The sequence below is a fragment of the Mobula birostris genome, chromosome 16 (assembly GCF_030028105.1).
Source record: "Mobula birostris isolate sMobBir1 chromosome 16, sMobBir1.hap1, whole genome shotgun sequence".
In the NCBI taxonomy this organism is placed as follows: Eukaryota; Metazoa; Chordata; class Chondrichthyes; order Myliobatiformes; family Myliobatidae; genus Mobula; species Mobula birostris.
In genome coordinates, this window is record NC_092385.1 from 20,095,311 (window position 1) to 20,122,564 (window position 27,254).

The 27,254-nt window shown below is 42.1% G+C and overlaps 1 protein-coding gene across 3 annotated transcripts in view; it reads right to left on the reverse strand.

The window, feature by feature from the left end:
- Window positions 1-13,788: 13,788 nt before the first annotated feature.
- The window catches only part of LOC140211027 (constitutive coactivator of PPAR-gamma-like protein 1 homolog), a 141,637-nt gene continuing 128,171 nt past the window's right edge, over window positions 13,789-27,254 (reverse strand). For all 3 annotated transcript variants that reach the window (XM_072280384.1, XM_072280383.1, XM_072280382.1), the window contains 2 exons: window positions 24,693-24,795; window positions 13,789-15,711 (listed from right to left, as the gene is read on the reverse strand). In XM_072280384.1, coding sequence (XP_072136485.1) covers window positions 15,364-15,711; window positions 24,693-24,795 — 451 coding nt within the window. In that variant the 3' untranslated portion in view covers window positions 13,789-15,363. The remainder of the gene's footprint in view (window positions 15,712-24,692; window positions 24,796-27,254) is intronic.

The following is a 27,254-nucleotide window of genomic DNA, read 5'->3' on the forward strand; positions in this document are numbered from 1 at the left end:
CAAACTTGGCCACAAAGCCATCAATTCCGTCAGCTCTGCGTTCAACACAATCATACCCTCAGGTCTATCAACAAGCTCCAAATCCTGGGTCTCCGTACCTTCTTCTGCAATTAGATCTTTGACTTCCTCACAGTCTGTGCAAATTGGAAATAACATTTCCTCCTCGCTGACAATCAACACCGGTACATCTCAAGAATGCGTGCTTAGCCCAGTTTTACTCTCTCTCTACACCAATGACTGTGTGGCTAGGCTCAGCTAAAGCACCATCTACAAATTTCCCATTGACACAATTATTTTTGGCAGAATTTCAGGTGGTGATGAGGACATACAAGACTGAGGTAGATCAGCTGGTTGAAAGGTATCGCAGCAACAACCTTGCACTCAACGTCAGTAAGACCAAGGAATTGACTGTGGACTTCAGGAAAAGGAAGTCCGGGGAAAACACACCAGTCCTCATCAAGGGCTCAGAAATGGAAAGGGTGAGCAGTTTCAAGTTCCTAGCTGTCAACACCTCTGAGGGTCTATCGTGGGCCCAACACAATGATGAATTTCAAAGAAGGCATGACAGCAGCTATATTTCATTAGGAGTTTGCGGGGAATTAGTATGTCACCAAAGACACGTGCAAGTTTCTACTGAAGTACCGTGGAGAGCATTCTAACTGGTTGCATCACTGCCTGATATGGGGGCGGGTGGGGGGCACTGCCCAGGATTGGAACAAGTTACCTAAAGTTGTAAGCTCAGCCGGTTCCGTCATGAGCACTCACCTCCCCAGCATCCAGGACACCTCCAAAAGGCGATGCCTTGAGAAGGTAGATTAGATTATGAGGACACTCAGTCCTCGTTTATTGTCATTTAGAAATGCATGCATTAAAAAATGATACAATGTTCCTCCGGTATGATATCACAGAAACACAACACAGCCCAAGACTAAAACTGACAAAAACCACATAATTATAACATATAGTTACAACAGTGCAAACCAATACCATAATTTGATAAGAGCAGACCATGGGCACGGTAAAAAAAAAGTCTTAAAGTCCCGATAGCCTCAACATCTCATGCAGATGGTAGAAGGGAGAAACTCTCCCTGCCATGAGCTTCCAGCACTGCAAACTTGCCGATGCAGCATCCTGGAAGCACCCGACCACAGTCCAACTCTGAGTCCGTCCAAAAACTTTGAGCCTCCAACACTGAGCACCGAGCGCCATCTCTGCCGAGCACTTCGACCCCGCCCCGGCTACCGAGCAACAAGCAAAGCTGAGGTAGCATCCATTATTAAGGACCCACATCACCCATTACATGCCCTCTTCTTTTGCTACCAACTAGGAGGTACAGGAGCCTGCAGCTACACACATAATGCTTCAGAAACAGCTTCTTCCCCTCCTCCATCAGATTTCCGAACCAAAAATGAACCCCAGACTGTCATTTATAGTTTTTCTTATTATGTATTTCAATGTACTGCTACCACAAAACAACAAACTTCACAACATATGCCAGTGAAATTCTGAATCTAATCCATATCTTTAACATACACCATGAAAAGTAGTGAGCTTAACATCAAGCCCTGCAGAACAACACTAGTCGCTGGCAGCCAACTAGAACAGGTCCTTTTAATCCCCATTCCGTGCCTCCTTCCAGTCAGCCAATCAGCCAGTCTTCTATCTGTAACTTTCATAGGGGGAAATAGAATGATTTTTATTACTGCCATGGAGAAAATCTCAATTTCACCAGTGCTCCATTGAAATTAACCTACCCTGCTGTAGACCTTTAGGAATATTAATTTAAACCTGTTTAATCTTGTCCTTCATAGAAGTGCTTTTCTTAAAATCCAAGACAGTATTTTGAATTATCGTAAATGCGAGAGGCTACAAGAGTGAACTGATCCACTTTCAGCATGGTATTCATAGATTGCAAAAAAGGAAGGATCAAAGGGCTTGAAAATGAGTTTAACATTTTACTGTACAGCAGCTGAGACTGTGATACAGTAGATTCCAGTTGTCAGATGTACTGCAGGAATCTGGAGCTGGAACTGGTGTGTGATGAAGCCCATTAGAGGCTCTGGTATTGGACAGTTCTGAACATCATTGGCCTGAGAGCAATGTTAGGGTAGGAGGAGCTGGGTGGGGGGGGAGCGGGAGGTGGAGAGGGCTTGGTGGGTTGTTCAGTAGGGATTATTGCTAGGCGATTTGAGTACCGTTGGCAGAGGTCAGGTAGCAGCTAGCAGTCATGCAGACAGGCCAATCCCTGTTTCAGGCATGAAGAAGGAACCTCAAGATGCCGTAAGTCATGACGGAGTTGTGTACATCCACAGCAGTCTCTATTTCGTCCGTAACAATAGCCATAACTTTTGTACAATGAGAACAACATGTCCCAATTTTAGGATCCCCCCCCCCCCCAAGTATGCAAGATTTCCTGTGTTTTTAATGTTGCAAGATAGTCTGACAACTTGTATACTGTTCATACAGATCAAAACATTACACAGAGCATTGGGTAAAACAATAACAGAACGCAGAATAGACTGTAACAGTCCCAGAGAAAGTGCAGTACAGGTAAACGATGCTTTACTGAAGCAACAAGAGGTATTGGTACTGGCAGAGCTGATGGAGGGTAGGCTGGTTTCCGTGATGTGCTGAGCTGTGTCCAGCTCTCTACAGTTTTTTGAGTGGCAGGTGGAGCAGTTGCCGTACCAAGCCCTTGTGCATCCAGACAGGATGCTTTCTATAGCACATCAATAAAAATTGGTGGGGCTTGGTGTTTGAGATGAAACGTTAATCTTCTCTTTCCTTACCTGCTGAGTGTTTCCAGTACTTTCAGTTTTATTGAGGGATTGGGATGGATGACCTAATGTAGTTTTTGTTGGGGGGGGTGGAGAGGCAGAGACAAAAGGCATCAGAAAAGGCATTGACTCTAGTGTGTACAGCTGTCTACTATAGTAGACAGGGAAGAATGTAAAATGGACTCATCTTAGAGGATTGTTGATATTATCAGAATGGGAGAGGCAGTGAAGGATGGATTTGGAGAGTTGAAAGATTATGAAGATAGTGAGCCAAGTATAAGTATTTTTGAGCACTTGCATTTTGTAAGATAGTTCAGGTCTTCAAGAAATTGCTGCCTGATTAGATACTGGCAGAACTGTCTTAGGTCAACTGAAGTTTATGGAAGGCAAGAGCAAGCTGAATAGAAGCATATTGTAGAGATATTGGTGGGAATAATGAAAGTTCCAGTGGTAGATATGGGGTTATAAAGTTGAAAGCTCAAACTGAGATGAAATAAGGTGTAGAGGTTGCAGATAGGATGAGACAATAGCCAAGTAGATGGAGTCTGTGACAAGGCAAGGTAGTTTAGAGAACAAAGGTTCTGTAAGAAAAAGAGGACATCATTATTTTTGGGGTTTGGAGGAAAATCAAAGCCATTCTTAGAGACACCTTATGTGCATTTGGAAAAGACCTTTACTGAGCGGGATCGAGGAAGAGAGAAATTGTATTGTTGACGCCAATACTATAAAGCTATCATAAAACACATTTCCCTTGATACCAAGTATCTCATGAAAACATTTTTCCAAGTTATTCAGAATTCATAATCTTTTACATTAATACTGATGGGGAGAGACACATAAGTGAAATTGAGGAGGCAAAAACTATCGTATTGTTATATCAGAACAACACAGTTCATCCACAATGAAGGCCTGCAGTTTGGTATTCTTGTAAGTGAAAGATATGCTAACATTTAAAAACCTGAATGTACAGTTTGTAGCTGGAATGAACATTATCCACAAGTCTACTGTTAGACAACATTTCATTAGCCATTATATCTTTAATATATTGGAAATTATTCTGAGAATATTCACTCTCCCAATGTTTTTCAGTGACATGTAATGGATGAAATTGTTACTAAAGCTCCTAATGTAGTATTGGCAGGTGGAGTGCTACCGCACAATGTAGAAAGTGTATGTCTATACAGGAGCTTACAATTTATGTCTTACAGCTTGCATCTAATCTCCATGATACAAAAATAAAATTCTTGGCAAGACTAGGTATTGTTTATAACTGTAATTGTCAAATATTCACAGTATCAAGAGGTGAACACAGTGAATTCCGGTTAATCGGGATAGATAGATAGATAGGTAGACATACTTTATTGATCCCAAGGGAAATTGGGTTTCGTTACAGTTGCACCAACCAAAAATAGAGTATAAATATAGCAATATAAAACCATAAATAATTAAATAATATGTAAATTATGCCAGATGGAAAAAATTGTGCCTATTGGCTCAGGGTGTCTGACCCTCCAAGGGAGGGGTTGTAAAGTTTGATGGCCACAGGCAGGAATGACTTCCTATGACGCTATGTGTTGCATCTCGGTGGAATGAGTCTCTGGCTGAATGTACTCCTGTGCCCAACCAGTACATTATGTAGTGGATGGGAGACATTGTCCAAGATGGCATGCAACTTGGACAGCATCCTCTTTTCAGACACCACCGTCGGAGAGTCCAGTTCCATCCCCACAACATCACTGGCCTTACGAATGAGTTTGTTGATTCTGTTGGTGTCTGCTACCCTCAGCCTGCTGCCCCAGCACACAACAGCAAACATGATCGCACTGGCCACCACAGACTCGTAGAACATCCTCAGCATCGTCCGACAGATGTTAAAAGACCTCAGTCTCCTCAGGAAATAGAGACGGCTCTGACCCTTCTTGTAGACAGCCTCGGTGTTCTTTGACCAGTCCAGTTTATTGTCAATTCGTATCCCCAGGTATTTGTAATCCTCCACCATGTCCACACTGACCCCCTGGATGGAAACAGGGGTCACCGGTGCCTTAGCTTTCCTCAGGGGCAGCAACTTATTTGGGATAGCTCTTAAAGAACAAAAACCAATCAAGAAAAAAGCCAGCTAGGGTTTCCCTGGTTTATATGGGACACTATGCCGCTTAATTGGTACAGGAGACTGTTTCTAATTAACGTTAGTCGCGTTTGACACTACACGCTTAGGCACGCCCACATGTTGGAAAGTCCAGTCGTCTTCTAGTCCCAGCGTATAGGCAGAGACTGAAGACTGCAGCATCAGGGGTGAGGCGGAGGAGTGCTGACAGTACCACTTTGAGTCAGTGGACTGTACGATACTCAGGGATTCATCTTAGAGCCTGAATGAAAACACCACTGTTGTCACTGTCTTCATCAAGGCCTGTGTGGATGTGTGTATGCCCACCCAGCACACACTGGACATACCAAGATCAAAAGCCATAGATGAACCAGGAGATTCATACTCTTCTGAGGGCTCAAACTACGGCATTTAAGACCATCGATCCAGAAATTACAAGAAGTCCATGTACGACGTAAGGAAGGCTATTTAAGGGGGAAAGAACAATTCCGACTGAGGTTGGAGACAGAATCGGACGCACTTCAAATCTGACAGGGTTTGCAGGCCATCACTTCCTACAAAGGGAAACCTAACACAATGAATGCTTCACTTTCAGATGAGCTCAACGCCCTTATGTACGCTTTGAAGCGACACTTGTGCGAATCCCTGCAGCATCTGGTAACCTTACGATCTCTCTTTCGGAGGCCGACGTCAGAACATCTTTCAAGAAGGTGAAACCCTCGCAAGGTGTCAGGCTCTGATGGTGAAAACGGTGGGGCTCGGAAAAACTGTGCCAACCAACTGGTGGAAGTGTTCAAGGACATCTTCAATCTCTCACTGCTGCAGTCGGAGGTTCCCACCTGCTTGAAAAGAGCGACAATCATACCAGTGCCCAAGAAGGGTGAGCTGCCTCAATGACTATCACCCGGTGGCACTCACATCCACTGTGATGAAGTGCTTTGAGAGATTGGTCACGGTGAGAGCCACCTCCTGCCTAAGCAAGGACCTGGGCCCGTGACAATTTGCCTATCGCCACAATAGATCTACAACAGAAGCAATCTCACCGGCTCTCCAATCGGCCTTGGATCATCTGAATAATAGCAATATCTACGTCAGGCTGCTGCTTACTTGCTACAGCTCAGCGTTCAACATAATCATATCCTCAGTTCTAATGAACAAGCTCTAAAACCTGGGCCCCTTTACCTCGCTCTGCAACTGAATCTTCGGTGAGAGACTACAGGCTGCACAGATTGGAAACCTCTGTTGCAATGAGTGAATGAAGCGAACTCAAGTGCAGGACACAGGCACGGAGATTGAGCTAGGATGCTTTTGCGGATGTGAACATTGAACAGCAAACAGGAAGGATCTTGACATGGAGCCTCATAGGTAAACCTTGAACCTGGAACAAAACTTAGAACTCACGGTCCTAAGCGGCCGGGAAACGTTAATTACAACACAGGCAAAACCAACGATCTGGTGACTAGTGGTTGTAACGCCGGGGTTCTTATGCTGCAGTTCTTGATGGAAACCAGGTGTGCTGTCATCAAAGAGAATTAGAAGCAAATGGGAAATTAACGGTTGGAACCATGGCACAATCTAAGGAAATTAGGAGAAAGGGAATTAACGATCGGGACCGTGACAACATCTCCTCTTTGACAATACTTTGGCACCTCAAGGATGCATGCTTAGCCCAGTGCTCTACTCTGTCTACACCCACAATCATGTGGCTAGGTACAGCTCAACTGCCATCTATAAACTTACCGACAACACAATATTGTTCGCAGAATTTCAGGTAGTGATGAAGAGGCGTAGAGGAGTGAAATATATCAGCTGGTTGAAAGGTGTCACAGCAACAATCTTGCACTCAATGTCAGTAAGACCGAGGAAGAGTAAGTCGTGGAATAGACACTAATCCTCATTGAGGGCTCAGAAGTGGAAAGGGTGAGCAGTTTCAGGTTCCTGGGTGTCAACATCACTGAGCATCTATCGTGGGCCCAACATATTGATCAATGACAAAGAAGGGACGACAGCGCCTGTATTTCATCAGGAGTTTGAGAATTGGTATGCCACCAAAGACACTTGCAAATGTCCACAGGTGTACGTGGAGAGCATTCTGATCGCCATACCGCAGGTATGGAGGGGGCAACGAACAGGATCAGGAAAAGCTTTGTAAATGATGCCAGCTGCATCACGGGCCTGAGTCTCTCCAGCATCTGAGGCACTTCCGAAAGGCGATGCCTCAAAAAGGCAGTGCCCATCATTAAGGAATCCCACACCCACGATATGTCCTTATTGCTACCACCAAGGAAGTACAGAAGTTATTGTCCATTCAATAAACCCGTGAACACTACCTCAGCATTTTTTTCTATTCGAATTGCTTATTTAATTTTTTAAATATATACTTTAATTTATAGATTTTTATTATGTATTGCAATGTACTGCTGCCACAAAACAATACATTTCAGAGTGAGTTAAAAAACATGTGGTCTAAGATGTTAACTGTCCTGTGCTATCACCAGTGGTTCATGATATATGCCAGTGATATTAGAGTGAACAGTTTTTAAATAGTATCACTTGCATGTGCTTATGTTCAAAACGTAGTGATTTTTGACACTGATAGTTTGTGAGAAATAAGCAAGACAATTCAGAACTACGGTTTCAAGCATTCAGGTTTGAAGGTGCCAGAAATGGCCGGGAGTGAAATTGAAACGATTCCACTTCAACAAGTTAGAAACTACAAAGAGTTTGAAGGTATTGACAGTCATCTTGAATGTTACAATGAAAATGAAGATTTGGAGAATGCAATTGTTGAAAACATTGTTTGAAGATAGTCCATCAGCTACACTAGGTTCCTGTGCTGCTTTTGCTCATTTACAGTCAATTGAAAGAACACAGCAGAGTACACTGGACTAATTCCTCCACCGATTACTATTAGAAACTACTACAATATACAGCTTGTAATACTATAGTTGTTATTGTGGTCTTCTAATTTGTTCTCCATTTCATTTAAATACACAATTTGTTACTCATTTAAATGTAGGTTAATTGGTCATTGTAAACTGTCCGGTCATTCGGCTAGGATTAAATCAGGGGATTGCTGGGCCGTGTGGCTCGAAGGGACACAAGGGCCTATTCCACGTTGTAGCTCAATAAATTAAAAAAATAAATCTGCATTGCCTCATGTTTATTTGACTTTATTTTCTTTTACTTTTTTATTGGAATCCTGCTGAAGGCTCTCAGCCTGAAACATAAAGTGCTTATTTCCTTACATTGTTGTTCGTCCATCGTTGATGTCGATGAGGACCTCAACACCATAATGATGGTGTCAAGACTAGCGCGTGATTTGGATTTAAGTGAGGGAGAGTTGCGCAGCGTCAGCCTCACTCTCTCTTCCCAATTCCCATCTGGGTCCAGTGGCAAGACAGAGTCTAGACGGCTGGAGATGGGACTAGGCACAGTGGATGACCAGGACGTCTTCTGTGTCTTGTCCTGCTCTACACGTTCCACGACGCTTGCAGAGACCGCCTTCTTGACCGTTGGACCTTCCATTGGTTTCGTCCGCTCAAACCGCCGGAGTCTGTCTTCACATGCTGGGATAGACAACTCCCTATCTCACCGAGGGTTTGAGACCCGTCGGCTACCCTCACCTGGTTTAGCCGGCTTATCGAAGCCATTGTCCAGGGTGTGGCCGCTGTCGCATGCAAACGGCTACGAGGAGCCACAGGTGAGAGCTGAGTGCCAGGTGGGGACCAAAGGTGGACTAACATAGGAGAACGGGGAACGTCAACTCGGACCATGAGAGGCCTGCATCGGGCATTTTCATGCCTTACAAGGCGCAGATTGGAAGTCCGTGTGGGACGCCACTCCTCACACAGACACTAGAACAATGCATGGTTAAGTGCCTTGCTCAAGGACACACACTGCCACAGCTGAGGCTCGAACTAGTGACCTTCAGATCACTAGACAAACGCCTTAACCACTTAGCCACATGCCCAACATGCAACCTAATTTCACAATAGATGGTCTCAAGCTTGGCTGCTACAGGAGCATTGCACATGGGGTGATCTACACAATCCTGTAAAATTCCAGAGCTACAGAAACACAACAGAAGCTCCAAAGGCACCATGCCTGGGAGAGGAAACATCTTTGAAGATGGGCTACACCTGGTAACAACTTGAAGGACTAGCCCAGGACAGAGGACTTTGCTGAGCAGCTGTCGGTGGCCTATGCTCTAGTAGAGGTGATAAGTTTGGTAAGTAATTGATGCTGCCAGACCTGCTGAGTTCCTCCAGCATTTTATATATATATTTGGGCACCCCTGGTCAAAATTTCTGTTACTGTGAATAGTTGAGGTAGTAGAAGATGAACTGATCTCCAAAAGTCATAAAGTTAAAGCTGTAACATTCTTTTCAACATGTTAAGCAAAATTAGTGTATTATTTTTGTTTTGTACAATTTTAGAGTGAAAAAAGGAAAGGAGCACCATGCAAAATTTTGGCATCCCAAGAGATTTCAGCTCTCAGATAACTTTTACCAAGGTCTCAGACCTTAATTAGTTTGTTAGGGCTATGGCTTGTCCACAATCATTACTAGGAAGGCCAGGTGATGCAAATTTCAAAGCTTTATAACTATCCTGACTCCTCAAACCTTGTCCCAGCAATCAGCAGCCATGGGCTTCTCTAAGCAGCTGTCCAGCACTCTGAAAATTAAAATAAATTATGTCCACAAGGCACGAGAAGGCTATAAGAACATAGCAAAGCGTTTTCAGGTAGCCGTTTCCTCAGTTCGTAATGTAATTAAGAAACGGCAGTTAACAGGAACAGTGGAGGTCAAGTTGAGGTCTGGATGACCAAGAAAACTTTCTGAGAGAACTGCTCGTAGGATTGCTAGAAAGGCAAATCAAAACCCCCGTTTGAATGCAAAAGACCTTCAGGAAGATTTAGCAGACTCTGGAGTGGTGGTGCACTGTTCTAATGTGCAGTGACACCCGCACAAATATGACCTTCATGGAAGAGTCACCAGAAGAAAACCTTTCCTGTGTCCTCACCACAAAATTCAGCGTCAGAAGCTTGCAAAGGAACATCTAAACAAGCCTGATGCATTTTGGAAACAAGTCCTGTGGACTGATGAAGTTAAAAATAGAACTTTTTGGCCGCAATGAGCAAAGGTATGTTTGGGAAAAAAAGATGCAGAATTTCATGAAAAGATCACCTCTCCAACTGTTAAGCATGGGGGTGGATCGATCATGCTTTGGGCTTGTGTTGCAGCCAGTGGCACAGGGAACGTTTCACTGGTAGAGGGAAGAACAAATTCAATTAAATACCAGCAAATTCTGGAAGCAAACATCACACCATCTGTAAAAAAGCTGAAGTTGAAAAGAGGATGGCTTCTACAACAGGATAATGATCCTAAACACATCTCAAAACCCACAATGGACGACCTCAAGAGGCGCAAGATGAAGGTTTTGCCATGGACCTCAAAGTCCATGCAAGACGGCCCAATAATCTCACAGAACTAGAAGCCTTTTGCAAGGAAGAATGGGCGAAGATCCCCCAAACAAGAATTGAAAGACTCTAAGCTGGCTACAGGAAGTGTTTACAAGCTGTGATACTTGCCAAAGGGGGTGTTACTAAGTACTGACCATGCAGGGTGCCCAAACTTTTGCTTCGGGCCCTTTTCCTTTTTTGTAATTTTGAAACTGTAAAAGATGGAAATAAAAAAGTTTTCTTGCTTAAAGTATTAAAGAAATGTGTCATCTTTAACCTTATGCTTTCAGAAATCAGGTCATCTTTTACTCGCTTAGCTATTCACAGTAACAGAAATTTTGACCAGGGGTGCCCAAACTTTTGCATGCCACTGTATATATAGAGCAGACCAAGATAAAGTGAGGTGGAAATTGAAGGCAGAATAACCTAGGCAAACATCGCACCCTGCAAAAACTGATTTCAGGGAGGTTGCACCATAAATTTGCGGGAGACTTCCGGAAGAGATGGGATGTCTGCAATAGAGTAGCTCCTTAGCAGCCAGCCAGCTAGTTTAAATAACGTTAGCTATGCTAATGAACAAATGACACCTGTTAAACTCACCTCAAACAACAGGAATTCTGCAGATGCTGGAAATTCAAGCAACACACATCAAAGTTGCTGGTGAACGCAGCAGGCCAGGCAGCATCTCTAGGAAGAGGTACAGTCGACGTTTCAGGCTGAGACCCTTCGTCAGGACTAACTGAAGGAAGGGTTAGTAAGAGATTTGAAAGTGGGAGGGGAAGGAGGAGATCCAAAATGATAGGAGAAGACAGGAGGGGGAGGGATGGAGCCAAGAGCTGGACAGGTGATTGGCAAAGGGGATACGAGAGGATCATGGGACGGTAGATCCGGGGAGAAAGACAAGGGTTGGGGGGAACCAGAGGATGGGCAAGGGATATAGTCAGAGGGACAGAGGGAGAAAAAGGAGAGTGAGAGAAAGAATGTGTGTATAAAAATAAATAACAGATGGGGTACGAGGGGGAGGTAGGGCATTAGCGGAAGTTAGAGAAGTCAATGTTCATGCCATCAGGTTGGAGGCTACCCAGATGGAATATAAGGTGTTGTATCTCCAACCTGAGTGTGGCTTCATCTTTACAAGTAGAGGAGGCCGTGGATAGACATGTCAGAATGAGAATGGGATGTGGAATTAAAATGTGTGGCTAATGGGAGATCCTGCTTTCTCTGGCAGACAGAGCGTAGGTGTTCAATAAAGCGGTCTCCCAGTCTGCGTCGGGTCTCACCAATATATAGAAGGCCACATCGGGAGCACTGGACGTAGTATATCACCCCAGCCGACTCACAGGTGAAGTGTTGCCTCACCTGGAAGGACTGTTTGGGGCCCTGAATGGTGGTAAGGGAGGAAGTGTAAGGGCATGTGTAGCACTTGTTCCGCTTACAAGGATAAGTGCCAGGAGGGAGATCAATGGGGAGGGATGAGGGGGACGAATGGACAAGGGAGTCGCGTAGGGAGCGATCCCTGTGGAAAGTGGGGGGGGGAGGGAAAGATGTGCTTAGTGATGGGATCCCGTTGGAGGTGGCGGAAGTTACAGAGAATAATATGTTGGACCTGGAGGCTGGTGGGGTGGTAGGTGAGGACCAGGGGAACCCTATTCCTAGTGGGGTGGCGGGAGGATGGAGTGAGAGCAGATGTACGTGAAATGGGGGAGATGCGTTTGAGAGCAGAGTTGATAGTGGAGGAAGGGAAGCCCCTTTCTTTAAAAAAGGACATCTCCCTCGTTCTCAACATGTCTTTTACAGTCTTAACCCACCATGGGTAATAGAAAAGTCACTGTTGCAAACAGTGCAGCAAGCAACACTGTCATTATTTTAACCCCTATTAGGCAGGGGTACACTTTAGTGTAGTCTGGGGTGACATGCGTTTTATATTTTCTTTTTTTTTTGGAACACTCTGCCATGGCGCGCTCCCGCTCTCTCTCTCATGGTCGCTCGCGCGCTCTTGCTTGCTTTCTGTCTCTCGCTCGCTCTGAAAAAAATTGATTTCTGTGATGTTGTATATAATTTGCGGGCATCAGAAAGCCACTATTCAAATGCGGGAGACTCCCGGAGCTTCCGGGAGAGGTGGGATGTCTGCTTAAGAGAAGTTGTAGTACCCATGGATAATTTCCCAGTACACAATATCAACCATTAGGATGCCTTGCCCACCTTGTTGCTACAAAATTACAGGCAATTACCAGATCTAACCAAGATTTTTTTGTCAATAAGTTACAAACTGAAATGATTCTATAACGCAAACATGAGGAAATCTGCAGATGCTTGAAATTCAAGCAACACACACAAAATGCTGGTGGAACGCAGTAGGCCAGGCAGCATCTATAGGAAGAGGTACAGTTGACGTTTCCGGCCAAGACCCTTCATCAACTGAAAGAAGAGGTAGTAAGAGATTTGAAAGTGGGAGGGGCAGGGGGAGATCCAAAATAATAGAAGACAGGAGGGGGAGAGATGGAGCTAAGAGCTGGAAAGTTGATTGGCAGAAAGGATACAAGGCTGGAGAAGGGAGAGGATCATGGGATAGGGGGAGGGGAGCACCAGAGGAAGATATAGTGAGAGGGACAGATGGAGAGAAAGAAGACAGAGAGAGAGAAGGGGGCGGGAATAATAATAAATAAATAAGGGATGGGGTAAGAAGGGGAGGAGGGGCATTAACAGAAGTTGACTTCTCTAACTTCTGTTAATGCCCCGCCTCCCCATCCCTTATTTATTTATTTGTTTATCTCTCTTCATCCCCCCAACAACTCTTTTTTCTCCCTCTGTCCCTCTTACTTTATCTTCCTCTGGTGCTCCCCTCCCCTTTCTCTCTCCCTAGGCCTCCTGTCCCATGATCCCCTCCCTTCTCCAGCCTTGTATCCCTTCTGCCAATCAACTTTCCAGCTCTTAACTCCATCCCTCCCCCTCCCAAATCTCTTACTATCTCTTCTTTCAGTTAGTCCTGACGAAGGGTCTCAGCCCGAAACGTCGACTGTACCTCTTCCTATAGATGCTGCCTGGCCTGCTGCGCTCCACCAGCATTTTGTGTGTGGCATGATTCTAAAACAACGGGTTACGTCACAAATGGAAGATTGTACTAATTTCTGGTCACACTTCAGCAAGCCTGAGGTCCTAGAAAGGGTGCAGAAGAAATTGACAGAATAGTTCCACATAAGACTTGTGTTCTGAAAATTATTTCAGATTATGACAATAACTTACGTTATTAAACTTTAGACAAGGTAATTTCAAAGCAAAACTGAAATGCACATAACTATCCATATAATCAGTTACTGCTGTTCCTAAAAGGCTGGTTGTGAACTAAAAATGTAAATTTCTATAATAACAAGAACATACGGAAATACAACTTTTCCCTCAAATTTCTAGCAAAATTGAGGTCAGTCAGTGTAAAAAAGACAATGTTGTATACTAAAAGAATAAAGATTTTTATTAAGCATTGTAAGTTGCATTCAATAGCCTTCCAGTATTACACCACACCATAATCCATCAACAACCGAGCAAACCCAACAGTAGTTCATTCTTGCACAATCCTTATGTAGGTAGAACTCCTTTCAACTTACAGAGAAGGTACTATGTAGCTGTTGCGGGCAGGGGAATCTGGGGGTGGGGGGTGGGGTGTTACATTTTATTTCCGTTCACTAATGTGTGATGAAGAGCATCAGGAAAATTATATGAAATAATAAAGAATTCTGATTCAAAGTACATCTGTTTTGAAACACTAATGAAACAGCAAAACGATACAAGTATACCTGCTTATACTAAACTCTTGACGGGAAATTTTTAAAACGAGCAATTTGCTGAATTGTCTGCTATGTAGGGGGGTAATTTTTTTGACAATTGAAGCTTTTCAAGAATTTTGTAGAAAGATCACTTTGCTAATACAAATGCATAAAACAGCAACAGAGAACAATATGAATACAGTAGCGATGAGTACACCAGGGTTAACATTAATCATTCAGAGTGGCTAGATAATTTTTGTAGTTTTAGAATAAATGCAACAGAGGTCAATAACCACAAAATTTAAGGTTAGAGCAAGATCAGTTAATGACTAAACATATTTTAACATTTTTTATAGGACTATGACTAACTGTTTTAAAATTTGCAAATGGGCACAGTACTTGTAGGATGGAAGAAAGAGGACGATAACATGCATAATATTAACTACACACTTCAAAATTATGAACCATGCAGAAGTTTAGCCGAAGTAGTACTAATGTCTACATTTGATTCAAAAACCACTGATTTCATTGATTCACGGATGCATGGCAAGAGTCGTCATATTCACAAAATTTTAAATTGTATGGTGATGTTTAACTTTTTATAGGTCATCTGCATCTTCAATGAATGGTTTCAGTTGTTTCTTGACATATAATTTGCTTCTTACACATATTTGCTTTTTCTTAAAGATTGCCAAAACTGAAGCTGCAATATTACTTCCTAGTAACATAACATTGAATTATTTTATTTTTAAAAATCTTTTGCTGACATAACCACACCAAAACTAATGACACTGAAGAAATATTTTTTTTGTGGTTCTGTGCCTTTTTAGGCTGATGAAATTTAAATCTTAAAATAAGCAACTGACACGACACATAAAATCAATTAAGATGGCAAAGTTATGGTGCCAAGTACTGTACTGTATTTTAACCTATTAAAGACTGCCAAATTAAAGCCATATTTGCTTTACCTTCTGTAAAAGAAAATGAAAATCGTCTTAACCAGTTTGAATGTCTTGTAATACCATGTCAAATGTGGGAGTCAAATGCTCTTCATTCCATTTTGTAGCATTCAACTGCAACTGGCTAGAAAGATTGCTTGTTAAACAGCTGACATCAAAGAGGGATCCGAATTTCCAATGTCCTCAGTTCTCTGAGAAGAAAATAATGTATGCAACTGTAGGCCATCCTTTTCAAATATTCCTATTCTGTAACCTTCCAAACATCCTTCACCCCCTCAACAAAAAACAAAGAAAAACATTACTCTTCCTTTTTCAGGGCAGCAGTACCAAGATTTTCATCTCTATTGCAACCGCCATCTGTAGTTAGTGCATTTAAGTGAGGAGTTGTATTGCACATTTTAGAGTCATTATTCAAGGCACTTTCAGTTTGATTGGAAGCCCTGACATCTCCTTTGTTTCCATTCAGCTGGGAAATGGGTTTATTTTCATCTGAAACTCCATTTTCAGCAAGTGAGCTATCTGAAGAGTCTGCTACAAGACCTGACGGAGACTTCTCATGTTCCTCTGAACCATGGTCTCCCGAATATACAGGCCCCTTCAATTCTTGAGCAACTTCTTCTGCGGAAGCAGCATAAGCTGGCTGAACCTGTCATACAAAAGAAACAAAAATAAGGACATGCTTAAACAGCACTTGAACTACTTAGTGAGATATTATAACAAGCCAATAAATTTACTGGCCGGCTGGTGGCGCAGTGACATTAGCGCCGGACTCCGGAGCAAAGGTTCCTGAGTTCGAATCCAGTCGGGCTGCTCCCGGGCACGCTTTCCATCCGTACCGGGTTGAGTGTCAAGCTCGCAACTCAGTCTCATAAAAAACACTGCACTGTGAGAAGGACATGGGGGACAACTCACAGAATCTTTCCAAGACAACCACTTGAAAAAAAAAGTGGTCACCGAAGCTCTGGCAGAGTATGGCGCACGCACACACAAAAAAAAAATTACTGACAACATATATGGATCTATGAATTATGTTTTAACATAACAATCACAAAATCATGAAATATTTAACCAGCTCATTGCTTGGCACTTAAAATTAAAAGCAATATGCCATAGAAATTTGACCACAATTGTATACAACTTCAGTATTACCACCTTGCCTGTATTTTTCAACAATGAACACCAACATTCTTTCCACTGGACATTTTGACAAGTATTTTTATGAATTATGAATGTGGTTTTCTTTATCCCTTTTGTCTGTCTCAAATACTCATCTATGATTCAAAGTAAATAACTGAAAAAAGCTGCAGAAGGTTGTAAATCTAGTCAGCTCCATCTTGGGTACTAGCCTACAAAGTACCCAGGACATCTTTAGGGAGCGGTGTCCATTACTGAGGGCCTCCAGCACCCAGGGCATGCCCTTTTCTCACTGTTACCATCAGGTACACACTCAACGATTCAGGAACAGCTTCTTCCCCTCTGCCATCCAATTCCTAAATGGACATTGAATCTTTGGACACAACCTCACTTTTTAAAAAAAATATACAGTATTTCTGTTTTTGCATGTTTTTTAATCTATTCAATATATGCAATTGATTTACTTATTTATTTATTATCATTTTTTTCTCTCTGCTAGATTATGTATTTCATTGAACTACTGCTGCTAAGTTAACAAATTTCACATCACATGCTGGTGATAATAAACCTGATTCTGATGTTTTCCAAAACTAAACTCTGTTTGCCATAAATTTATCCACTTGTCTAATAATGTATCTTATAACTTGTAGACAACAGGGATTCTGCAGATGCTGGAAATTCAAGCAACACATATCAAAGTTGCTGGTGAACGCAGCAGGCCAGGCAGCATCTCTAGGAAGAGGAGCAGTCGACGTTTCAGGCCGAGACCCTTCGTCAGGACTAACTGAAGGAAGAGTGAGTAAGGGATTTGAAAGTTGGAGGGGGAGGGATGGAGCCAAGAGCTGGACAGGTGATTGGCAAAAGGGGATACGAGAGGATCATGGGACAGGAGGTCCGGGAAGAAAGACGGGGGGGGGGACCCAGAGGATGGGCAAGAGGTATATTCAGAGGGACAGAGGGAGAAAAAGGAGAGTGAGAGAAAGAATGTGTGCATAAAAATAAGTAACAGATGGGGTACGAGGGGGAGGTGGGGCCTTAGCTTAAGTTAGAGAAGTCAATGTTCATGCCATCAGGTTGGAGGCTACCCAGATGGGATATAAGGTGTTGTTCCTCCAACCTGAGTGTGGCTTCATCTTTACAGTAGAGGAGGCCGTGGATAGACATGTCAGAATGGGAATGGGATGTGGAATTAAAATGTGTGGCCACTGGGAGATCCTGCTTTCTCTGGCGGACAGAGCGTAGATGTTCAGCAAAGCGGTCTCCCAGTCTGCATCGGGTCTCGCCAATATATAAAAGGCCACAGCGGGAGCACCGGACTCGCCAATATATAAAAGGCCACATCGGGAGCACCGGACCTCCCGATGTGGCCTTTTATATATTGGCGAGACCCGACGCAGTCTGGGAGACCGCTTTGCTGAACATCTACGCTCTGTCCGCCAGAGAAAGCAGGATCTCCCAGTGGCCACACATTTTAATTCCACATCCCATTCCCATTCTGACATGTCTATCCACGGCCTCCTCTACTGTAAAGATGAAGCCACACTCAGGTTGGAGGAACAACACCTTATATCCCGTCTGGGTAGCCTCCAACCTGATGGCATGAACATCGACTTCTCTAACTTCCGCTAGGCCCCACCTCCCCCTCGTACCCCATCTGTCACTTATTTTTATGCACACATTCTTTCTCTCACTCTCCTTTTTCTCCCTCTGTCCCTCTGAATATACCTCTTGCCCATCCTCTGGGTCCCCCCCCCCCCCCCGTCTTTCTTCCCGGACCTCCTGTCCCATGATCCTCTCGTATCCCCTTTTGCCAATCACCTGTCCAGCTCTTGGCTCCATCCCTCCCCCTCCAACTTTCAAATCCCTTACTCACTCTTCCTTCAGTTAGTCCTGACGAGGGGTCTCGGCCTGAAACGTCGACTGCACCTCTTCCTAGAGATGCTGCCTGGCCTGCTGCGTTCACCAGCAACTTTGATATGTGTTGCTTATAACTTGTAGATCTACTTTGCTTCCACAGTCTCAGTCATCTACAAACTGTACAATACTTTTATCTAAGTTATATATGGTGAATAGCTGAAGGCTGAGCATTGATCAATAGGGAAAAGAGCTTCATTCACATCCTGGCAATTAGTGTATGAATCTCTTGCCCCTAACAACTTATCAATCTGCTTCATCTTTCTATAACTATAGCCAATGGTACAGATAGTTTAAGTGAAGTGTAAAGATCTTGCAAATAGAACATAATGTGCCAAAATGCAGAACAACCTATTTTGGAAGGAAATCTATAGTTTAAAAAAGCATACGTTATCAGTTAGAGACTGCACCAGTACTGGATGTCCCAGTGCATGACTTGCAAAAGGCTAATGTGGTGGTACAACTAACCAATAAAGCTAATTATGTTATTTTATTGTGAGAGGAATCAAATGCAAAATAAGGGAGATTATGCTGCAGTTATATAAGACATTAATGAGATGTTACATTTATTTAAAGAAGGATGGTAATGTGCTAGAAACAGTTCAGACAAAGTTTATGAGACTTACATCTGGAATGGACATGTCACAGGGAGAAAGATTAGATAGACTGGGGATATATCCACTAGAGCTGAGAAAAGTGAGAGGGGACTTGATTAAAACATTTAAGACCCTGAAGTGCCTTGGTGGGATGGATGTTAAGAAAATATTTCTTCACTGAGAGAAATTAGAACTAGGGAACATTTTGTAAAAAAAAAGTCACTTATTTAAAGACTCAGGTGAGATGAAATTTTCTCTCTCAATGTGTGGTGAGTCTTGAAGCTTTCTTCCTCAAAGGAGGATAGATACACAGATTTTAAGTATTTTAAAGCAGAAGTAGCTAGATCTTGATGAGCAAGGACTGAGCAATTAATCATGGGTAGTCTTAGATTCAGTTAAGGATACAATCAGATGAGCCAACATCTTACTAAATAGGAGCGTAGGTTCAAGGGGGCAGATAGCTTCCTCACATTCCTAATCATTATGTACCATATACTCCTAGATAGAAAACTTGTGGGTTGTCATTGGCATAACTTCTTGGATCTAAAAAATACTCTGAGAAACTTGTTTATGGTCAAATCCTAAAATAGAGCACCTTTGATCTCCCCTTTGCTCCATGACTTGAAAAGAAGGATAAGATGCATGAGATGATGTGAGGCCCAGCCCATGGAATTCACAGGAACCAAGACCTGAGGCCCGACCTGACGTATTGTGGCAGTAGAGGAGGCCATGGACCTGGTGGCCAAACATTTTAATTCCACTCCCTATTCCTATTCTGATAAGTCAATCAATAGCCTTCTCTACTGCCAAGATGAGGTCACTCTCAGGCTGGAGTAGCCATCTGGATAGCCTCCAACCTGACGGCAAGAGCACTGACTTCTCTAACTTCCAGTAATTTCTCCTCCTCCTCCTTTCTTTTTCCATTTCCCATTCTGGGTTGCTCTTACCCCCTCTCTTCTCCTCACCTGCATATCATCTTCCTTTGGTGCCCCCCCCCCATTTCCCTTTCTCCCTTGATACACTCTCCTCCAGTAAGATGCCTTCTTATTAGATTCCTTCTTATTCTTATTCCTTTACCTTTCTCATATATCACATCCCAACACTGCCATTCATCTCCTCCCCCATCTACCTACCTTCCCCCTCACCTGGCTTCATCTATCAGCTGCCAGCTTGTATTTTCCCCTCTCCCCACTTTTCTCTTGCTTCTTCCTCTCCACAGGTGTTGCCTGACCTGTTGAGCTCCTCCAGCATTTTGTGTGTGTTGCTCAAGATTTACAGCATCTGCAGAATCTTTTGTGTTCAGGTCAAACTATTGTTTATTGACTACAGTTCAGCCTTCAGTACAATTACTCCAAACAAACTTATTAACAAAATCTGGACCCTGTGAGTTAATTCTTCCCTCTGCAAATGAATCCTGACTTCCTGACCAACAGATCGCAATCAGTAAGGATAGGCAGCAACATCCCCAACATGATTATTCGAAACACCGGAGCTCCACAAGGTTACATCCTCAGCCCCCTACTCTACTCTCTGTACACTCATGACCGCGTGCCCAGATTCTGCTCTATCCCCATTTACAAGTTTGCAGATGATACTAATGTAGTGGGGCGGATCTTAAGTGAACAAAAGAGCTGGTCATTGACCAGAAAGGGAAGAGGTGGACATGCTCCTATCTACATCAATGGTTTTGAGGTTCAGAGGGTTGCTTTACTTTCCTAGGTGAGAACATTATCAATAGCCTGCTCTGGTCCAACCACGCTGATGTCACGGCCAAAAAAGCTTACAAACGCCTCTTCTTGCTCAGGAGGCTAAAAGAAATTCAGAAGTTGACTCTTATCAATTTTTATTGATGTTCCGGAGAAAGCATTCTAACTGGATGCATAATGGCTTGGTATGGCAACTGTTCTGCATGGGTCTGCAAAAAAACTGCAAAGCTGAGGACATAGCTCAGCACATCACAGGAACTAGCCTCTCCTCTATGGACTCTTGTCTAAACTTCTTGCTGCCTCAGTAAAGCAGCCAGCATAATCACCCTATCCACCTTGGACGTTCTCTCTTATCCCTTCTCCCATAGGGCAGAAAATACAAAAGCCTGAAAGCATGTACCACCAGACTCAAGGCCAGCTTCTACCTCAGTTATCAAACTCTTGAATGATAAAATGGACTCTCAGCTTCACAATCTACCTTGTTATGAACTTGCTCTTTAGAGATTGCCTGCACTAAATGTTTTCAGTAGGTTTTATATTTTATTCTGTGTTGTTATTGTTTTTGCCTTATTCTAGCTCAATTCATTGTGTAATGATTTGATCTGTATAATAGTATGCAAGACAAGCCTTTCATTTTACCTTGGTGACAATAACAAATCAATACCAATACCAATGAGATTTCCCAGTGAATGCAACCGTTTGGTCTACGGACTGTAAGTAACAGTTGATTGGTTCCTGGTTGCAATGCAGATACCCGACAGAGAACCTATATAAGATTGAGTTAGAAGGAGTGTATCAATTCCACAAGATAAACCATATTAACTGTTTCTCTTGTCACAAATTGTTTGTCATGCAGAATATTTCTAATTTTATGTTCAATTTGGGGCACATTCTTAAAAAAATTATTAGGTCTGAATTATTAGTTTTCATAGAGGAAGAGCCAAAATGTTCAGATCTAAATATGTTTTCATTAGAAAATAGCTAGTAAAATAACCTGGATGATGAAAGGAAACAGTGTATCAGAAAGGAAAGTCATCTTAATGTTTACATTTTTGTGCTGTCTTTAGGGGACATTACTCTTCTTCAGGTTGAGAACCTGCATTTATTCAAACATACAAAACTAGGTGCAGGAGTAGCCCATTTGGCTTAGAGCCTGCTCTGCAATTCTGGGGATCATTTGTGATCGCATTTTCTCAGTACAATTTGCACAGGTCCCTCAAAGCCTTTTGTGACTAGAAATCTATCTACTTTCTACATGTATTTGGCCTCCACAGCCTACTGTGATAGAGAATGAAGGTCATCGTAGAAAAGAAATTTCTCATCTCAATCCCAAATCTCTTGCCTTAGAACCCAAGACTGTGGCCCATATGTCATAAACATAGTGTCAGCCATTTCCTACCGGCATTTCACACCAACCTGTATCAACCTTTCTTCACCTCTGTTGATGCTGTTGGTGAGGGTTTAAGTTAGACTGGAAAAGAAATTGAAAACTATCAAAAGAAAGAGAAATGAAGTTGGATACAGAAGACAGAAATTTAGTAAATGAGTGTGGAAGGTGGAGGAACGAGTTTATATGACTCAGAGAGAATACTGAATGCTTAAGGTAGTTTGAAATTCTGTATCGAGCAAAAAGTTGGGAGAATTTGCTGAATGCAAAATTGGCCTGTTATATTCATTCCAAAATAAAAGCCATATACAGATCGTACCAGGTGCATTTGCCTCTAGGTAAATTATATTTCTGGTCAAAACCTAAAATTTTGCCAATTATGAAGAATCATATCTAAGTTATCAATAAAATGAGGGGAAACATACAACTCCTGCCAAACTAGCAAGAATTATTCAGAGATTTAACTCGTCTGTTGACTTCCCTTGAAGCACCAGCTTTGACTGGCTCTGTGAAATTATAACTTCTCAATTATGTAATAAAGGATTTAGCAAGTTGTCTTACACAAGTCATTTACCTTGGTTGGAAACAATGGTTTTACTGGGAACTTACAATGGTAAAAAATTATGTTGATGACAGTTTCCATAAAGGCTTTACTTATAAATCAACAATTAGAACACAAATTGTAAACTGACAGCAATCCCAGATACAAGTGTACTGGACAGACTGGACAGAGAGTCACTCCTCTTCACAAGATTTTAAATCATCTAAATCTTATCGAATTGTTAAAGCTAAAGCTTGTATCAAATAATTTCAGACAGCTCATTCTGATTACATCGTTTTAGTTTTCCTGTGAATTTTTTTTGTAGTCATTTTGCACAATTAGGGCTGCTTCCTTTCCCATAGGCCAGTAATGTACCACAACCAACATTTTATCATAAGCCAGTTATCTTGAATAAATTGCTTTTTTTTCTTCCGCCTATAGGCCTGCTGTTAATTCTGCATCAGTTGTATCATAAAACCTTCATTTTCTACTTTTCCTGCAAACATAATTGCTGATAAGATCCAGACAAGCCTTAGAACTCCCAAACGTCAGTAATTTCACAATCCTTTACCTTTTATTTTGGATAACGTTAACACTTGACTTTTGTTTCTTTCCCCTACTTTCTTCGTATCTATTTAGCAGTTGATTCCCTTGCCATCGATTCTTGTTAAGGCTTTGGTCCTGCAAGTAGCACCTTTCCCAGCACTGTAACTTGGCTTTCATGTTGTTACAGTCAATGTGAATGACTCAGCACATTCTGAGAAAGCAGACTCATACTATTTTTTCCCTCAGACTGCTGTCTTCATTTTCACATTATTCATTAGCCTAAGTTCACACATCCAGGCATGTTTTTAAAATACAAGGAGGGAGAACAGCACAGTACAGTAACAGACTGTTTGGTCATTGTTACCTGTGCCGACTACAAATTTCTTTGAGCTATTTCTACGTGCTTTTATTTTACTTGAATTTCACATCATACTTGATATCCTAGCATCAAAACATTTAACATGTTTATTCTATACCCATCCCTGTTAAACCTTTACAACCATTCACTGAGATAACAGAGCAAAAAGAAAGATGGTTGCAAAAGAACTCATGTAACTAATTAAAGAGGAACAGGGGAATTTCCTAATGATTTGCTCATCAAAGTGGCACCATATCCTTTGGTTCTAAGGGCTAAATTACTTCCTTGAGAATCCAGAAGTCATTAAAACAAGAATAAACAGATCAGCAATTCCAAACTGACTAACACTACTTCACAAAAACAATCTTAGCACAGTACCTCTACCACCCACAAGGTTCTCTACATTGAGTTATTTATTTATCTATGTACAAAGCTATAAATAGAACACAATTGAATATAAATAGAACATAATATTTTGTGAAAGCCAGAGATGCTGGTGTACAGTATAAGCTTCCTTAGGGCTTAATGCAACTTAGAAGGACATTTCAGCAAACTTAATCATCACCCTAGTTATATGGGGGAATGAAAGTGAGCTTGGAAGGTCAGTAGTCAAAGCACATACAATGGATACATGATCTGACCTGGAGACATTGCTATCAGACTAATGGGTACTAATGTTTTTTTTGTTTCTACATGCACTTTTAGCATCATTTAGTGATAAATCCATGTTCTTCAGAACACATTTCAGGTCTTCTTCCATCAGCATGAAACTCATCTCGGGCTTTGCTTGAGCAGATTCACAGAGACTGCACAACCATGGCTTCGACCATGTAAATTTCAATCAGATCACACTTTAATCATATTTCACCATTAAAAATGGTCAACTTATGTGGACTGATAAGGGAGTAGAAGGGGGAAGCAGGTTGAACCAGAAAACTGGTTAGAAATGGAGGGAAAGTGGCTCCTTTTGCCATTTACTCTGCTTTTTTTATTTGGACTAATCAAAAGAAAACATTTTCATCTTGGGCCTCCACCATGATGCTTTGCACTTTTCAAGTGCGAGTTACATGTATCTTTCTACTTCCAGAAAGTTGAACAAGCAAGCTGCAACTGATACAACTAACGTAGCTGCGACAATTACCCAGATCCTCAATTTTCATAAAGTTTTTACTGATACCAAAGCATAAACATCACCCATTGTATGAAATCAATTTATAGCTTCATTTACATAGTGTGCTAGCCACAGTTAGAGAAATGATTTGACAATGCAACTTATAGCAGAGGTACCTAATGGTAGGTAGAACTCCTGGTCTGCTTTATCCTTAGTGATACAACAGTATCATCTGTATTTAGTGTTCCAAGTTATGTAATATAAATAAATATCCTATCAAAGCCAATACATTCAATTCTAACAGGAAGAATAAAAACATTTTCTTCTGGCTCACCCCTTGATTTCTGACATTCCAGATAGCTGCACTTTTAGTGTGGTACTTGGATCCTCTGCTGAAACGACTAGCAGCCGGGCTGGAGATAATTCCTCTTGCTCGTCTGTTAAAAAAAGCAAAATATTTCAGCTGCAAGGAATGCCATTAGCATGAGCACACTAACAGTATCACAAAGGAGTTTAAAAATACTTACCATAATAACTTTATAAAAATTGAAGCATTTTAGATACCATTTGACCAAATCCAAACTTTGCAAAACTAGCATTATAATCATATCAACACACATCAAATTTGCTGGTGAACGCAGCAGGCCAGGCAGCATCTGTAGGAAGAGGTTGAATTTCCAGCATCTGCAGAATTCCTGTTGTTTGCATTATAATCATATTCTAGTTTACCCAATAATCTATGTAAAAGAAGCTTACTGCCATTTGGATTAACAGCTCAAGTTTATTGTCATTCAACCATACACTGTAAACTGCCAAATGAAACAATGTTCTTCTGGACCAAGGTACACAACACAGTACATGTAACTCACATGCAACACTAAGTAACATTACCATAAATATATTAACACATAATAAAATATATTCCATAAGATTGACATTAAGCATAAGGCACATTTAAGGCGTCCTGACAAAGGGTCTCAGCCTGAAACGTCGACTGTACCTCTTCCTAGAGATGCTGACTGGCGTGCTGCGTTCACCAGCAACTTTGATGTGTGCTGCTAGTATAACACTATACTGTTCGTACATGATGAGACCTGGGTGGTGGCAGGGAGTTCAGTAATCTCACAGACCAGGGGAAGAAGCTGTTTCCCATCCTAACAGTTCTTGCCCTAATGCTAGGAAACCTCCTACCTAACGGTCGGGAGTCAAAAAGAATGTGGGATGGATGGTATTTCCCTCAATTGATGCAAAAACTCCAATGAGGGATAAGCCCTGTAATTGTTTGTTGTAATGGAATGATCATATGAGTTTCCTAGTTAACCCCTGTTAACTTAAATAATGTACCAATCAGCTAGCACTGCTCTGCTGAATAACTGCAAACACACTTGCAATTGTTGTGGAATATTGTAGCTACAGGTGATCAAAATTATTGAGATGATTGTGACTTGCCAGACATAGAACAAAGAAAGGAATCCCCCTCCATTCTAAAACTTTGCACTGGAGATACGCAGAGCAAATAACAAGAGACAAAGCTGAATTTTATGGGCCATTAACTGTGGTTAGGCCTGTTACTTAATATATTTCCCTCAGGAAGTTGGCCAGATTGCTAAAACCCATAGAGATCAGTGCATGTTTCACCTCCCAACCAATTTCTTATCAGATAAGAGATTGGCATATAGCTGAAAGCTTAATCTCAAGCCCTATGCTTTGGCTGGAAGTCTCTATGTACCTGCTGTCTTGAGCAAAAAGGTCACTAAGTGATTGCGACCCCAGCAAGGAATGGTGTCTCCAGCTCAGTCTGGGATGGAGTGGAGAATGGAAGGTAATTAGCAAAAGATCCCTCCTCATACACAAAGAAATGGTATAACCGAAGAAATTGTACCAATGGTTTTCCCAGTCAATCACCCAGGTAGATCAAGTATTGTACATCAGAATACATAAAGCTGTACACCAGAATCCACAACCCCCTTCCAGTCAAGATAAATTTTTGACAAATGTGCCAGACTGTCAAATCCAGTTGGGAATTAGTCACACAGCAATACAACACATACTGTATGCAGTATTTGATGAATCTATCCAGATAGTCAATCTTCCTCAATATCCCATCTCACACTCTCAATTGATTTACAAGCAAGCACCTATACGTCACTCTTCTTCCCAATAACAGATTACTGGTTAACCTACTGAATCAGTGCTAGAAATACCTACGAAAAGTGAATTAACTTGATTTATAAATACAAGCTATCTGCAGATGCTGGAAATCCAAAGCAACACACACAAAATGCCAGACAAACTCCACAAGTCATGCAGCATCTATGGAAATGAATAATAGCCTCCAACCTGACGGCATGAACTTCAATTTCTCTAACTTCCAGCAATTTTTCCCCTTCCACCTTTCCTCTTCTTCATTTCCCCACTATAGCTCCCCCTTAGCTCTTCTACTCTCTTTACCTGTCACCTCCCCCTGGTATCCCTCCTCCTTCCCTTGGTCAACTTTCCTCTCCTACCAGGTTTCTACTTCTGAAGCCCTTTAACTTTTCTACCTGTTACCTTCCAACTTCTTATCTCATTCCTCCTCCCCCACACACCCAGCTTCACCTATCCTCTTCTAGTTTGTACTCCTTCCCCTCTCTCCACCTTCTTTTTCTCGATTATCTCCCCTTCCGTTCCAGTCTTTATGGAAGGTCTCTGCCCGAAACTGTTTACTGTTTTCCATAGATGCTAACTGGCCTGCTGAGTTCCTCCAGGATTTTGTGTTTGTTGCATAGCATTGTGAAGTCTGAGTGATGTTGTATAATCTAGCCTACTGGGACGTGACTGGCAGACTAGAATGTATAAATGAGACAAGACAGGAATCACAAGCAAAAATGGCAAATCCTGAAACAAACAGCAAGTG